Genomic DNA, 16,788 nt, shown 5'->3' with positions numbered 1-16,788 from the left:
TATAGATTCAGAATGTGAGTGTTCATAACTATTGTATTAAAATATTCTGGTTTGAACTTTGCAGTTAAGGGACTAGCATTTCCATTTTTTACTGGCCTGAAATTACATAATAAAGCTATTAAGCCATCATGAGTTTTTTAAGGAAATTAAAACATTTGTAGTTTGAATATTCAGTGTATATAGGCTTATTAAATAGTATCCTTTGCATGGGTTTTTGAGATTGAACAGAGAAAGTGCAGCCTCTGCCCATGTCAGGTAATCAGGAGTAGCATCAGTGTGGGAGGGGAGGGCAGTGTCAGTTCTGTTGTGAGATTTTTCCTACACTTTATTGGTTATCTTTATTCTTCAGTCAGGTTTTGTTTTCAAAGAAAGGGAAATTTATATCAAATGATATTTCTAACATAACTTTATTTTTTAGACGCTTTTCTACTTTACCTAATCCTTTTCTTCTTGTTCCCAATCTAAATAATGTCCAGAGAAATATATGTCAGAGTTCAGTCAAGTATATGAAACATTTTATCCCTCATGTCTGTTGTTTAGGAGAGTTGGTTACTGCTGGTCAATTTTAGCCTGTGTTTTCGTCTTTGTTTTCTTACGTCAGATTTTCTTTGGATCATGATGGTAATTGAGGTAGCAAATTATGACACTAGAGCCCTAGAGAAGTAGTGAAATAATTGCTTTTATGAACTTAACGTATAATTGCTCTAATTCCTCATAATAGTTTTTATTCATTTTTAGCTGTCAGCCACTAGTGCAGGTAATTGTCCCACAAAAAAATATATGCCAGCTGTTACTTCAACCCCAACTGTTAATGAAAATGAAGCCAGTACAAGCAAATCTGCTTTTGAGCCTGATGATTCTTCAGTGGTAGATAATGAGGTATTGTATATTGTACCTTGTTCCTGGATCTTAAGTCACATCTTAAGGAAGAAAACGGAATTATCTGTGAAACATGTCTTTCAGTGTAGCCTATTATGTTCTTTTTTTTTTTTTTTTAATTTATTATTTTTTTGGGGGGGTACACCAAGTTCAATCATCTGTTTTTATACACATATCCCCATATTCCCTCCCTTCCTTGACTCCCCCATGTTATGTTCTTTTAGTTGTGGGAAGAAATAATTTTTTCCAAAAAGTAATTAAGTTGGGGTATTTTCAAAATACTCTTGCCCTTTATTAGCAAATATTTGGCAGAATTATATGTAAGGGATAGTTACAGTTAATAGTAATCATTTCAATTAGGAAAACTTGTCCTTTGGCATTATTTTTATATGGGATTTGTAGAAAACATTGTAACTTTCTCTTAATAGTTGATGAAGTGTACTTGGGTGCTACCTGTTTTCATTAAGAATTAATGATTGCCTAATATTTTCTTATTTATTACTAAAATGTCAGGTGTCTCTGTAAAAAGAATAGAGTGAGAATATAAATTTTTGTTGGTATTGACAGTGGTATTAACCTGTTTTTCTTTAAGGCTAAAACAAATGCAGATATTTCCACTAACTTGACTCTAATTTTTAAAATAACAGTTGTGGTCAGAAATGCGAAGACATGAAATGTTAAGGGAAGAGTTGCGACAGAGAAGAAAGCAGCTTGAAGCTCTGATGGCTGAACATCAGAGGAGGCAAGGTCTGGCTGAAACTACATCTCCAGTGGCTGTTTCATTGAGAAGTGATGGATCTGAGAACCTGTGTACACCTCAACAAAGTAGAACAGAAAAGTAAGAGAACTGTTTAAATCATTTAAAAAAGTTATCACCTACTTAAGGCCTGTAGGATAGGCAGCCTCATTTCCCCTTTGTATCACAGCACGAATCTATTGTTTTTAGTGATACTTGTGTTTTAAACATCACCTTTGTGACTCAGTTTGACTAAATCCAACTACTTTCTGTTCTAACTTCTCACAGCATCACCTTTTTCTCTTTTTTTAAAATTTTTAAAAAATTACTAAGACACTTGGTCAAAAGATGATACAGATTTTCTTGAGTTTATAAGCCTCTTAGATAAGTTTCAAGTTTATGAAAAGAAAATGCTTAATACTTTGTAGTGCTTTTCTATCAGGCCAGAAATAAATGCTTTTTTGCTTAAATTATCTGCTTTTTGTAAATTTTCGTAGGAAGTTGAAAACATTTTGTCGTATAAAACATTTAGTTTTTAGGATTTACGTTTGAAATTTCCATATTTAGAAGATTCCTAAAAGAATTGGTTGTCTATAAGGTCAGTTAATTTCTTATCTATATAGTAGTATTCAGATCTAAAAATTTGAAATCCAAATTTGCTATGACCTTATCCTTCGATATCTTCACATGGTATTTCTGCAATATTGCACTAAATCTTACTCTCTTTCTTACTCATAAAAAAAACTGTTCCTGTTCTTGGAGTGCCAATATGCATTTTATTGATCAAACTATATCTACAATATTTTATTTTGTTCTGTGTACCACACATCTGTACTTTAAAAAAGTTCTTTAGATTGTTTTGTTAAACATTTAGATGTGAGAACCATGGGTCTAGAATTGCGCTTTCCAATATGGTAGCCACTAAATATAGGTGGCTATTTAAGTTTAAATTAAAGTTCATTTCATTTTCACACCAGCCACATTTTAGGTGCTCGTTAATCATGTGTACTTAATGGCTGCTCTACTGGACAGCACAGATATGGATCATTACTACTGTTGCAGGAAGTTCTGCTGGATAACTGATCTAGAAAACTCAGGGAAAAGTTGAAAGTTGAGAGGGGTTTAGTTCAGGAATAAGTTCCAGGGGATATGATTACTAGTTTAATTTATATGAAGAATTGTGGAAGGCAGAGTAAACAGATTCTATATAACAGTTGGAGAGTAGCACCTATCTCATAGTTACTATGACTAAATGAAATTTTATATACATATACACACACACACACACACACATATGCATATACATATATACACTTTTTTTTTTTGGTACAGCGTTTTTTTTGTTTTTTGTTTTTTTTTTTGTTACAGTGTCCGGTACATAGTAGGCGGTAAAGTATTTAGCTCATCTCCAGAATGATCTCATATTGTTTTGTCTCTTAATCTCTAGAACAATGGCAACTTGGGGAGGTTCTACCCAGTGTGCACTAGATGAAGAAGGAGATGAAGATGGTTACCTTTCTGAAGGAATTGTTCGGACAGATGAAGAAGAGGAAGAGGAGGAGCAAGATGCCAGTTCCAATGATAATTTTTCTGTGTATCCTCCTAACAGTGCAAATCAGAACTCTTATAATATAAAGGAAACTAAAAACAGGTTAGTTTCACTATTTTAATTTTTTGCTTAAATTGAAGAGTCTCAAGTCTTTCTGACACCAAGCATTTCTTTGATTCTCTGAACCAACTGCGTGTTTTACAAGGTAATTCAATTCCAGCACTAACTATTTGGAGTCAGGGCAGACCCTACAGGTTAAGAGGCTCAGTCCCACAAGAGTGCCCTCACTTCAGATGCCACTTTAAAGTCTTGAGTCTTCAGGGCATCCATACTTTGTCTGACTTGGCTACAGACTTGGGGGTTCCCACAGCTCCTCTTCAGGTTCCATAATTTGCTAAAACAACTCATTGAACTCTGGAAAATACTTATGTTTACTGACTTATGAAAGATACTACTCAAGAACAGCTATATGAAAGAGATGTGTAGGGCAAGGTATGGGTTGGAGAGGGGCACAGAGCTTTTATGCCCTTACTGGGTACACCAGCCCTCACTGGGTACACCAGTCTCCCAGCACTTTACTGTGTTCACCAACCCAGAAGCTGTCCTAACCACTTTGTTTGGGAGTTTTTATGGAGGTTTCTTTACATAGGCAGAATTGATTAAATTGTTGGCCATTAGTAATGAAGCTCAGTCTCCCTCCCTGAAAGTTGGGGGATGGGGCTAAAAGTTCCAGCCCCCTAACACCTGGTTGGTTTTTCTGGCAACCAGTCTTCATCATGAAGTTAAGTAGGGCCTGCCAAGGAGCTCATTATGAGTCACAAAAGATGATTGTCACTCAGGAGATGGCCAAGAGTTTTAGGAGCTGTGTGCCGGGAACCTGGGACAAAGACCAAACATGTTATTTATTTTATCACAGGAGTACTGTTGTCGAGATAGATTCCAGCTAGATAGGATCAAAATTGAAAAGCTTTCATCTTCGCTCTTGTTTTGGGGAATTAAGCAAAAACAAAAATCATTGATAGTGAAAAAGATTTGTCAACAAAAATATTTACTACATTGTTATTTATGACTGAAAAATGTTTCATGTATAAAAGATGGTTAAGTAATTCCACTTGATGGGATGTTATGTGGCTAAGCTTAAAGCATGAAGAGTAGAAAAATGCTTGTGATATAACTATAATAACTTTTCATTTTGAAGAATATTGAATTATATGGACACTTCTCTGTAAAACATAAATGAGAAAAAGACTGGAAAGGATTGAAAAGTGAAATTCTACAAGACTAGAAATCCAGAATTTTTCTCACTCTATTTTCCATACATTTTAAGTCCTGTGAACTTGAGAATACAGGCGTACAGACCAGGGTTTCAAGATTTATTGCCAGATTTAAAAAACCAAGTAATTACATAAGATGACCTAATGCTTTAAATCTTGTGTTAGGTGGAAGAACAATCGCCCTTTTTCAGCAGATGGAAATTATCGTCCTTTAGCCAAGACAAGACAACAGAACATCAGCATGCAGCGTCAGGAAAACCTTCGTTGGGTGTCAGAACTCTCTTATGTAGAAGAGAAAGAACAATGGCAAGAACAAATCAATCAGCTAAAGAAACAACTTGATTTCAGTGTCAATATTTGTCAGACTTTGATGCAAGACCAGCAGGTAAAGTTTACTGTGAAAGTAAAATTTTTTTATCTTGTTTTTGAAGCAGTACACATTTTTCTCAAGTCATTGGTAAAACTATTCCGAAAATTTTTCTTTCCACAGACTCTATCTTGTTTGCTACAAACTCTTCTCACGGGCCCTTACAGTGTTATGCCCAGCAATGTTGCATCTCCTCAAGTACACCTTATAATGCACCAGTTGAACCAGTGCTATACCCAGCTAACATGGCAACAGAATAATGTACAAAGGTAATCTGTTTCTGAGAAGTAGTGAGAGTGTATAGTAAGGGCTAAAACTGAGCAGGAGTTTTACAGTTACCTTCTGGGAGAAAAGGGCATGAGCCAAGTTGCATTTTTGAATATCCTCTGACACCTGAGAATTTTATAAGCAGAGATTTTGCCCAGTGTTCGTTTTAATACTGTGAATCTGATTTTTTTTTTTAAACTATAGTGTTCAACTTTACACTTACCTTAGGTGAGTTGTGTAATGTGTAAATTACACATTGTTAAAGCTGTAAACAACAATACAAAAAATGAATTTGTTGTAATTATGCCTACCATATGATAGAAGTGCTAAGTGCAGTTCTTGTTCCAAAGACTGAGTTATTGAATTAAGCATGCAGGACAAGCAGATATTTGTTGTAGTAAACATCAGAGCAGCCAGTTTGTTCCACATACCATTGAATCATGTCTTACATATGTTCTTTTTGGATGTACTTTAATTTTTTATTATTATTATTATTATTTTTTAACAGACAATAAACTGCATATATTTAGAGTGTACAATTTGATATTTTTTTTCTTATTAGTAATGTATACATGGCAATCCCAGTCTCCCAATTCATTGCCCCTTGGATGTACTTTGCATAGATGGTAATATAACATGTTTAAATTACTGACTTCTTAAATTTTTATAGGTTGAAACAAATGCTAAATGAACTTATGCGCCAACAGAATCTACATCCAGAAAAGCCTGGAAGCAAGGAAAGAGGCAGTAGTGCATCACACCCTCCTTCTCCCAGTTTATTTTGTCCTTTTAGTTTTCCTACACAGCCTGTAAATCTGTTTAACCTACCGGGGTTTACTAATTTTTCATCATTTGCACCAAGTAAGTGGCTGAAAACTTAAATGAAGATAACTAAATGCGGAGTGTTTGAGAATAACATTTGTGTATTACATGGATTTTTATCAGTCCCTTTTGGAATAGTAGGAAATGTTTGCAAAGAAGGTTATGAACTCTTTTCTACATTGATTCTTTATAGTGAATGCTTAAACTGAATATGGTTGCTAATGAAATTAAGAAAATTATGAATGATTGCTTTGTCTCATACCTTTGAATTATTCAACAACTGTTTATCAAGGAAAAAGGGAATTAACCTGTCTACTGGCTGCTGTACATCAGGCACTGTGTAAAACATTAAGAGAGGAGAGGTGAATAAGATAATGCTCTTGTAGAAGAGCTTTATGTCTTGATAGGGAGATATACTGCTAGAGTAAAGGTGAGTGTTTGATTTAGGTTTATATTTACTTTTACTTAATTTAGGCTTTTATTCAGACCTTTTTTTGCACCTGTTGTGTGCCAGACACTATATAAATGACTGGGATTCAAAGATGAGTAAGTCTGGTGCTTTAAGGAATTTAGAGTCTAGTGAAGAAGCTGAGAATGTCAATAAATGCTTATTGCTTTGCCATGGGTGCTGTAGCAGTGGTGCAGATGAGATGAATGGCCTACTTTTCCTTGGGGCAAAAGCGTGTCAGTAAATCTGTTTTTTTGTAGAGGAAATGACATTAAAGCTAAAGAATGAATATAATTTTTTTCCAGGGAGATTAGAAGGGAACGGACTTTCTGATTAATGGAACCACTTAGAGTTACAAAGCGATGGAAGAGTTTATCACTTAGAGCGTTTAGAGGTCATGAAGTATGGCTAGTGTTTAGGGCCATGGCAGGGGAGGAGTACTTGATGTGACTGGAGAGCAGCGGAGACCTTTGTGCTGAGCAAAGAAGCTTACTTAGACTTTCTGTTGCTTACTTTAAGGGCCATTGGAGGATTTTGAGCAGGGGAATAGCATGAGATTTATAGTTTAGAAAGGTTACACTAATGATAGTGTTGATTGAGACTGGAGAGAGGGAGCAAAGAGTATAGATAGTGACTGGAAGTCTATTGCAGTAATAGCAGGGAGGAATGATAGCTTGACCTAAGGCATTGGCAGTAGTGGTAAAGAAAAAGGATAATTTTAGAGACATTCTTGAGGTAGAATGATCAGTTAGATGAGGTGAGTTGTGAAGGGAGGGAGTTGAAGGTGTTTGCCAGAGAATATCGGAAAAGAAAAAGGGTTGGGAGGGCTTTGTAAATATAAATATCTATATATCACAGTGTATTTTCTTAACAGGATTATAAAAACAATGGTGTTAAACGATTTAAAAGGTTTTTAGTTCTTGAGTGTGGATTAATATTGGCAGCAGACTTTTTTGAGTAGGCATTTAAGTAACAAATAATATAAGAAATTGCACATGCAGTTCCTTTTCGTCATAATATGCCTTATATCCATGCCAACTCTATATGAAGACTGTTCATTCTTCACAATCTAGTTCAGTTTTGTGAAACCTTCCCTGACCCTCTTCTCCTCCAAATTGTTAGTGGTGCTTTGCAAATACCTCTGATACAGCACTACATATTAAGTATGTGGTTATATTTTACTTCTCAATTAGAGTGAAAAGAATCTAAGCTTTGGAGTCATGCAGACCCAAAATCTAACCTGCACTTTCATTTACTAGGCATTTGATCTCTAAGCCTGTTTTCTCACTAGTAAAATGAATATAATACCTATTTCATAGTGTTGTTTTGTGCATTAAATGAAATAACATGTAACGTGCCTACAGTAGAGTCTTGTACCCAGTAATACTTTGATAAATATAAAGCATTATTTTCTTCTAACTTTTAGCTCTTAAGGGGCTGAGGATCAGTATTTATCTTTGAATCACCAATGCTGAAAACAGAATGGACTGAGCTGTAAAACAGTGATTGAATAAATGAGTGTTAGTTTATTTTAATTACAGTTTTTTTGTTTTGGTGGATTTGAATGGCATATTTAATTAAAACTGTTGTTTAATTTCATTTTAAGGCTAAAGATGCTTCTTTATTGTTGTCTTACCCATTGTTTTTATTTATTAGGTATGAATTTCAGCCCTTTATTTCCTTCTAATTTTGGAGATTTTTCTCAAAATATTTCTACACCCACTGAACAGCAGCAACCATTAGCCCAGAATCCTTCAGGGAAGACAGAATACATGGCTTTTCCAAAACCTTTTGAAAGTAGTTCTTCTATTGGAGCAGAAAAACAAAGGTGGTTGGTTGTAAACATAATTCATTATTTGCTTAAACATCACTTTGTGATTATATATAATTATATGTAATTGGAAAATGTAATTAGGAAGGATGTTTGTGATTGTTTGGCTTGATAGTGTTGGGAATACGAAGGTTTGACATCTTACCAGATGCCTCTCAGGCATGTACCTGCTGCTAACCCTGGAACAAGAGCACTTCAGAGTTTTGGTCAGGGTGTCCTTTGAGATTCATTTTGGAAGGATACAAACTAACTAATAGGGTGTTTCTGGCCTATCTGTCTTTAAAGTTATACCACTTCACTGTTTACTGATTTAGAACGAGAAACTAATATTAACTGCTGGAGGATAGTTGTTAAAGAGTGATGGTTCCTTTGTTTGATTTGTAGCCCCTGATTAAAGTAAGTTCCTAAAGCCCACCCAGGTGTAATGTTGAGTTCTGTTAGGTTATAAAAACAACTTTTGCCAAGGAAGTTTTAGTAATACATATCATCAGTCATAGTCAGGATTCCTTTTTCTCTCTGTTTCTCATATTTATTATTTTTTAATATGATAATCTTCCCAATTATAATTTTGACCCAAATAGTGTGAAAGACTCATTGGATTGTCTCAGGTTAATCATTCTCTAAAGCATTTTTGTGGCTTGATAATGTTTTTAATAATTGTTTTAATCCAGGAAATGATTTTGATAGCAAACTGGTAAAAATATAGCCTTTTTATTGTTATTTACTTCAGAAAAGCGTTTTAAAAGGATGAAAAGTTAGAGGTCAGTTCAGCCTAGTACTTGTTCTGTTAGAAGTATCTCTATGATTTTGTCTTTCCTATTCTTTTATGTATATCCTTTTATGTATATATAATATATGTCACATTACTTTTCTCTTTAGTTATGTGATTGGGCATATCTCAGGCTCTTAAATTAGCATTTTGACAGTTTAATTGTTAAATCATGACCTTTTTTGTTTTTTTATTTAACCAAAAATTCTTAGAATTCAACTTCTTGTTCACCTCCAGGAATCCTGTGATAGAGCGCCCTGACTTTGTTGACTCCTTTTCTTAGCTGTACTAACCATTTTTTCCTAATAAATCTTTTGTTATTATGTGAAAGTATTCTATTATTAGAGCCTAAGACAGTGGTTTAATGCTCAGTTGACATTCAGAAATGAGGATTGAATGAATCTCCATCACAAGCAGTAAACATTTATTCAAAGCTTTTGTGAGTGGCCTTCCTATTGGAAGGTCCCTACTTCATTATTATCTATATTTTATATGTGACTGATAGTAAAATATAAAACAACGGATGCATCTGGATATTATTTTAGATATTCAAACCTACTTCAGATTAGACCTCATCTCTTTCCAAAGTTTCAGCTATTATAGGTTCCCTGAATTAAATGGTTGGAGATAACAAAGAGGTCAGATGAAACATTGTAGTCGTGAGCTGGGGTCAGAAAACTTTTCCTATAAAGGACAAGGTAGTAAATATTACAGGCCATAGCATCTGTCATAACCATTTATCTCTGCCTTTTTGCACAGAAGCATTTCTAAACAATATGTAAATAGGTAAGTTGCTGTATTCTAAGAACATTTAATTTATGGGCAGTGAAATTTGAATTTTATGTAATTTTTATGTTATAAACTGTATTTTTCCTTTTAATTTTTTTTTTCAACCATTTAAGAATACAAAGATCATTCATAGCTCTCAGGCCATACAAAAACAGGCAGCAAGCAGAATTTGGCATGTAAACTGTAGGTTTGCTAATCTTTGTCTTGAGTTAATTCCTATAGATCAGTGTGTCCCAGATTATTATTCTTTGGAACACTTTTGTCCATGTCAGGTTCTGTAATAAAAAGTTTTGGACAGCTTGTTCACTGTGTTCCCTTCTAAGACATTTATAAAGCAAATTGGCATCTTAAAAGTTCAGAGGAGTACTGCAGACCTGTTTAACTTTGTTTTGCGTATTTTTTCCCAGACTTAGATGACCAGTGACTACCTATTAACATATTGAGGGATGCCAGTGTTAAGCAGATAAAATTTGGAAAGTGACACTAGGCTAACAGAGCTAAATAAGACAGTGTTCAGAGAAGTAAATTACTAGTTACATGGCCAGTTGTTTCCACCAAATTCTGGTTATATTTGAACTGCTTTAGGTGACACAGATCCATCTGTGTTTAGAAACTTTCTACTATGGTTCTTTTTCAGTTGTTTCTTTAAGTTTTTTTGTTTGTAATTTGTATGTCCCATCCTCCCTTGATCTCTCTTTCCCGCTCTTTCCATCATGAATGCTGAATCTTTGGTTTGGAACTTTCACTAGTGAAAATGATTTAGTGAGAAAGGTCTAAAATTAAAGTTTAAAGTAATTTAGTACATTAGCCTATGTAATATTTTCATATGTAATGTGTATTTTGTGGGAATATTTTTATAGCCTGTTGACAATTTTTATTTACCTGAATCTACTGGTAGACTATAAATTAAGTATATCTGGAGTTTTCAGTAGACATAGAAAGAAATATATCATTGTAATATATAAAAACTTATTTTCATTGGTAAGGAATCAAAAACAACCCGAAGAGGAGGTGGAGAACAGTAAGACACCATGGTTATATGACCAAGAAGGTGAAGTAGAAAAACCATTTCTCAAGACTGGACTTGCAGTGTCTGTTGAGAAACCAACAAATAGTAATCGCAAAAATCAGTTGGATACCAGTAGGAGAAGATGCCAATTTGATGAAGAATCGTTAGAAAGCTTTAGCAGTATGCCTGACCCAGTTATAACAGTAACTAAGACATTCAAGTCAAGAAAAGCATCTGCACAGGCCAGCCTGGCATCTAAAGATAAAACTCCCAAATCAAAGAGTAAGAAGAGGCATTCTACTCAGCTGAAAAGCAGAGTTAAAAGTATTGGTAAGTATTGAAATTTGTTGACTATTGATCAGCATAAATATTGGTAACCTTACTTTCACATGTTGACGTGTAATTTCAGTGTGACTAGATGAGTAGGCACTGTTCTGGACCCACTTGAACAAAGTCATTTTTAGTTACCTTTGAGAACTTTTTAAATAAAATTTATCAAATAGGGTTTGATGTTATAGATATTTTAAAACATGGCATTTATTGTTTTTTGTGCTTCTTAAAACTTCTTATATTTCCTATGTATGTGGTTCCTGTGAGCTCGGAACTTTTACTGTTCTCTCGTTTAATATTACATGTAAGACTTTATTCGTGACTTCTGGCTAGATCCGTGATGGACTCATTTAAAGAAATGTAGGCCTCTAACTATATTGCAATCTTTGAATATCATGTAGATGAAGTTGCCTGTAGAACAGGTTTGCTCTTAGTCCTTTAGGAACTGAACCTTAGTTAATGTGATGAAACATTCACCCATATTTTATTGAATCTTGTCATTGAATATCATATCAAAGTTTTCTTTATAGTGTTCACTCTGTGCCACTTTTTAAGAAAATAGGTTTTTATGCTTTTTGAAGAATTTACTTAAGTGTAATATAGTACTAGGTTAAAAATTGATTTCTTAGCTAAAATCTGGAATATTATAGCTAAAGGATGCTCCTTCCAGTTTGCAAGGGACACTTTTAGACTGTGGTCTTGAAAGGTTGTTCTGCATTCAAGGAGATAGTATTTAGTGCTTAAGAACAAAATAGTCTAGGCTTATAATCAGAAAAGTTTGAAAACTCACTGTACCCACTAAGTCCCTCTCTTGGAAGCTCACAACACAGAAGTGTAGTAAAGGTCCTGGGACACTTGCAGGAAAATATCCACTGGTAAACTGGCATCATTCATTTCAACCATTTTTGGTTAATGGAACCCTTGAAAAATCTGATACCATGGACGTGAAAAAGAAGACATGTACTTTTTTTTTTTTTTTTTTTTTTAGTTCAGTACTTCATGTATCCTAAAGTTCTGGGCTCCTACACCTACTCCCATGTAAAGAATCTGATTTTATGGTTAAACAAGCAAATTTAAGTGGGTAATATTTTTCTCAGCATAGACATTATCATCTTTGAAATAATTTTTCAGTTATGTAGGTTTTGGAGGAGCTGATTACTTAGTAGATTAGTGATCTGAAACCATTCAAATGAATGAAAATACAACTACTGTGCCTTTTCCATGATCATTCTTGGTGCCACTAGCGAACATTTAAGTAGATAGTGACCATTTTGAGAGAGGCCCTCTGGGTAACTGAACTTTTTATTAAAGTTCTTGCCCCCACAGGATGCTTTTTTGTCATATGAATAAATGGGAAGAAACCAACACTTGTTATCCCAGCATTCTCTCATTCAGCTAGTTGATTTGAGTGTGCTAGGGCAGTGCTTCTTAAACTTTAATGTTTCATACAGATCTCCTTGGGAATCTTGTTTAAAGTCAGGTTCTGATTCAGTCAGTCTGAGGAGGGACCTGATAGTCTGCATTCCTGACAAGCTCCCATGTGTTGTTGATCAGCATTGACGGTGTCGTCTGCAGACTACCCATCTGAGGAGCAGGGTCTTAGAGGACTCTTAGCCAACATATGGTCGTGTCTGCCTGAGCCTAGAAATCCTGGTGTATTTGTACTTTTGAAACCTCTTTATTCTGAAGAATTATGGTTCCAGGTATATAACTGAGCCTTTTTTTTTTTTTTAGCTTCAAGGCAAAAATTGACATTCTGATCTATTCTTTTGTATTTAAGTATAGAAATATTTGCCAAAAACACACATTCACATTTGTTCAAGAGGCATTTAAGACCATCTGTCAGTGAGAGCTCCACTTTAAGGCACACACACAAAAATAAAAGACCTGATAGTAGAATGGAACTAATATATGCAGAGTCAAAATAATATGTAGCAAAATCAAATTAGCTGAATCCTTGCTATTGAAATGTGAACCATAGAAAAGCAACATCTGCATCATCTGGAAGCTTATTAGAAATGCAGATTCTTGGGCCCCACCTTACATCAACTGAACATTACGCATTGTTTCTCAGTATGCATGTTAGCAAGATTCCAGATGTTTTAATATGAATATATGCACATTGAAGTCTGAGAAGTGCTGAGCTAGACCACTAATTTATGTTGCTTTTGTTCTCTTTATGGGATAGGAATAGCCATGATTTCTTAGAAAAAAGAATGTTTACTCTGTCTTGAAGCAGGAATGAAGGTTGGTGGAGGGAAGATTAGAAAGCATTCCAAATTGTAGCAACAATAAGAAAAGTAGTATAGAGTCAGGATGAAGCAAGAAGAGAAGATGAGAGAACTGGGGGAGGAAATAGGATATGACAAGTAGACCAGTGGGACTTAAGTTGCTGTCTTGAAAGATCTGCTACAGCCAGTTATATTGTCTCAGATTTGAACTGTTTCTATGTTTTTTGCGCATGTTGACAGTCTTGCAGAGGTGGCATACTGAATCTTCATTTAACTTTGTTTCCCATGATGGTAATGTACCAATGATGGTAGTCTTTAGAAGGTCTTTATATGTAAAGATACATATTATTGCATGCAAAGTAAGATTTTACAAATTATGTGCTAATCATCTTTTAAACTTCGGTTCAAATTCAGACTTTATGAGCTGAGCCTGATTTCTTGCCTTGCTGGGTACTTGAGTTATCAGACTCACAATTTGGCTGTACTCTACCAGGCCCATTTCCTCTTTTGATGTTATTAGAGAGGAGTAGAAGCATATAGTCTAGATGGTCCTCATTCTTTTCTTGGGAAATTGGATGGGACTGTTAGTATACTGACTTCTGGGTTCTACCCAGCCCTGAATCTGCTCATTTCTTCCTTCCCTATCTCGTTGCTCACTAATGAAGATTGAGATAAAATGGATGTCTAGCATTAGGCAAAACAAGGCTTGACAGATGTGGCCAGTAAAGAAATGGCTTGACAGATGTGGCCCTTCTTAGATTCAGAAAGTTTATTACTTACAAAATCAGAGAAAGGAAGGGTAGCCAAAGGTGCCAGCTCCCTGTGTCCCTTATTCCACTCACCACAAGGGTGACACTGAAATAGAAGGGGCCAGACGACAGTTGCATCATGAGTGGTGTGACATCCTGTAGCTTAGGAGCCAATGTTGTGCTGTAGCTAAGCCGCCCTAGAAGATGGAGAATGGGGTGAGCCGAACCAGTCTCATATTTCATTAGGGCCCAGGAAGGGATGAGAAGTTCTCTCATGACAGCCTTTCAGGGGAGACAGAGGGAGGCTCCTCTATTCCATGTTCCAGAAGGATCATAAGGCCTTCTGCCAAGAGTTTAGATTCAGCGACGGCCGCAACGGTTCATTCCTTCCCTGTGTGGCCTATGTGGATACATGGAAGGTCTCCAGGGTGCCATGGCTGAGCTGGTTCCCTACAATGGAGACACAGCTGGAAATACTGTTTCTTCTAGCTCTGTTAGCCACTTGTGCTGAGAAAAACAGAAAGGGGTGAGAGAAGGAATGCTGGAGTGAGACAGGAGATAACCCCTCTATAGTAATCAACATCGTATGTTGTTGTTGCTATTGTTACATGAGCTGACCTGGCCAGTGTTACCCTGAAGTATTGTTAACTTTTATTAAATCTCCTACTTTCCCTGGAGGGTTACTATTAAAGTGCCCCAAAGAGAAACTAATCAACAGTAGTACCTTAACTTTGGAAATCTAGCCCTTGATATTTTTAATTTGGGACTCATATAAAACCATGGGTTTTTTTTCCCCTCTTTTTTATAACATCTTAAAAATTATAGCATGCTTCTCTTCACAGTTTCAGCTGTTTGGGAAGGATGACTGATATATATATATTTTAAACTACTGGGGGTCCCTAAAGAGAATTTTGTGTATGCTACACAATATATATTTTAATTTTGATTAGAATTCATTCAGCACTTTTTACATGACCAGTAACAGCTGTCAGAAGCTTAATTTCTTTTATATAAATGTTCCTGTTAAAATAACATACTTTATTTTCTTCAGAGCGGTGTTTGCTATTAGTTAAATGAGCAGTAGTACTACCATTCATATCATTTTACATATTACTTTTGGCAAGCATACCTTTTATTGTTGTTTTATGTAATAGCCCAAAGTAACCAAGAGGGCTCTGTTTCCAGTAAGTTTCATGCAAAATGAATGAGAGTGGCTCGAGAGTCTGAGAGACCAGCAGAGCTGTCAGGAACCTATATATGAGATGATGAAGTCCTAGCTTGAATGGTGGCCTTAGAGAAAGAAAGGGACTTTGAATCCAAATAGGATATCCCAGAGAATATGTTGACAGTATACTTGGAACGTATTCGTTATGAACGGAGCAGCTGTTGTGATCTGGAGATAGAAGCAGCAAGGCTTTAGGTTCTGCTGGCTCTTTCATAGAGTGTCTGGGCAAAAATCAGAGCTCTGTGGTTCTTAGAGAAAACTTGGTTGGAGGAGATCCATGCAACTCCTCCTTCCATGGGGAGGGCACCTCCCTCCCTTCCAGGAGTAGCAGTCTTTTGCGACTTCAAGGTACTAATGGGAAAGGTGTCATTGAAAAAGGAGGTGGCATCCTCCCTACCCTGAACATGGTAGAGCGTTTACCTTTGCAGCTGAGGAGACTGAGGAGTTGAGAGGCTTCCTTTTATTGTCTTGATGGGAGGCTGACAACTTGCTATCCAGAACATCACTTCACCATGGGCATGAGAATTACAAGCTCTTTCAGCATGCTGCCATTAAAGCTGCCCAGCAGTTGGGTCCGACCTTAAGGGTAGATAAGAGTCATGACTGATGAATATAACAACACACATAAAAGGGACCAGTAGCCGGAGAGAAGACGTAGAAGCAGACCACTGGAACAGGTAAAATCTAATAAAAACAGAATTATTGAAGGAAATACTTACTTATGTGAAATGATAAGAATACTTAAGCAAATTAAATTATTTTAAAAAGCAGATAGAATTATAACAAATTCTTCCGAATTAGAAAAAATGATTTTCACATTTAATGTTTAGATTATTTGAAAAAGAGGACGAATGCTATTAAGTTCCAAATTACTGGCCTAGAAAATTAAAGGGAAGAGCTGTGTCATTACACAGAGCAAAATAAGAGATAAAATAAAGAGGGAAATGATTAGAGGCTTAAGGACAAATCTTGAAGATTTGATATACAAGGAGTTCTAAAGGAGAAAAAGAACAGGTGGAGAGGCAATAATTAAACAAATAATAAAGGGAAATCTTTATTGAAGAAAGACTCAAGACTACAGATCAAAGTAGTTGACCGTTGTCTAGCCAGGAGGCAACAAGAGAAAGTACACACCCCTTCTCTGCTATGTATAGTTTGATAAAATCCCTGAATTCCAAGGAAAAAGTAAAAATCTTCTAAGCTTCCGGGTTGAAAAACAAGTTACATGTAATGAAAAAAAAAACAAAACAAAACTGACATCAGACAGTCTTACTTACAACCTAAAAAAGTAGAAGAAAGTGAAATGACATCCATTCATGGACAAAAAAGGACTGCAACTCAAGAATCCTATTCTCTGACAAGACTCTTCACCTGTCAAGATGAAAAGAAGATATTGGTATATCCTACCTGAAGAAAACTATAGAAACAACATGTGAATCAGATAGAGACCTTTATATAGGGGAGGGTGAAAAGGAGAGGTAACAGTTCAGTAAAGAAAGCAGTAGTTTAATCT

The 16,788-nt window shown here is 35.6% G+C and overlaps 1 protein-coding gene across 29 annotated transcripts in view; it reads left to right on the top strand.

Annotated features, from left to right (window-relative positions):
- PCM1 (pericentriolar material 1) overlaps positions 1–16,788 on the top strand; it is an 89,579-nt gene that overhangs the window by 42,934 nt on the left and 29,857 nt on the right. For 28 of the 29 annotated variants that reach the window (XM_057696494.1, XM_057696483.1, XM_057696500.1 and 25 more), the window contains 8 exons: positions 739–879; positions 1,527–1,717; positions 3,063–3,266; positions 4,604–4,823; positions 4,929–5,074; positions 5,743–5,933; positions 7,999–8,170; positions 10,718–11,070. In XM_057696494.1, coding sequence (XP_057552477.1) covers positions 739–879; positions 1,527–1,717; positions 3,063–3,266; positions 4,604–4,823; positions 4,929–5,074; positions 5,743–5,933; positions 7,999–8,170; positions 10,718–11,070 — 1,618 coding nt within the window. The remainder of the gene's footprint in view (positions 1–738; positions 880–1,526; positions 1,718–3,062; positions 3,267–4,603; positions 4,824–4,928; positions 5,075–5,742; positions 5,934–7,998; positions 8,171–10,717; positions 11,071–16,788) is intronic. The other variant, XM_057696492.1, reaches the window with a different exon arrangement.

Source organism: Hippopotamus amphibius, chromosome 10, assembly GCF_030028045.1.
Source record: "Hippopotamus amphibius kiboko isolate mHipAmp2 chromosome 10, mHipAmp2.hap2, whole genome shotgun sequence".
Classification (NCBI taxonomy): domain Eukaryota; kingdom Metazoa; phylum Chordata; class Mammalia; order Artiodactyla; family Hippopotamidae; genus Hippopotamus; species Hippopotamus amphibius.
Note: the sequence above shows the minus strand (reverse complement) of the source record. Positions and strands in the feature narration are given on the sequence as shown.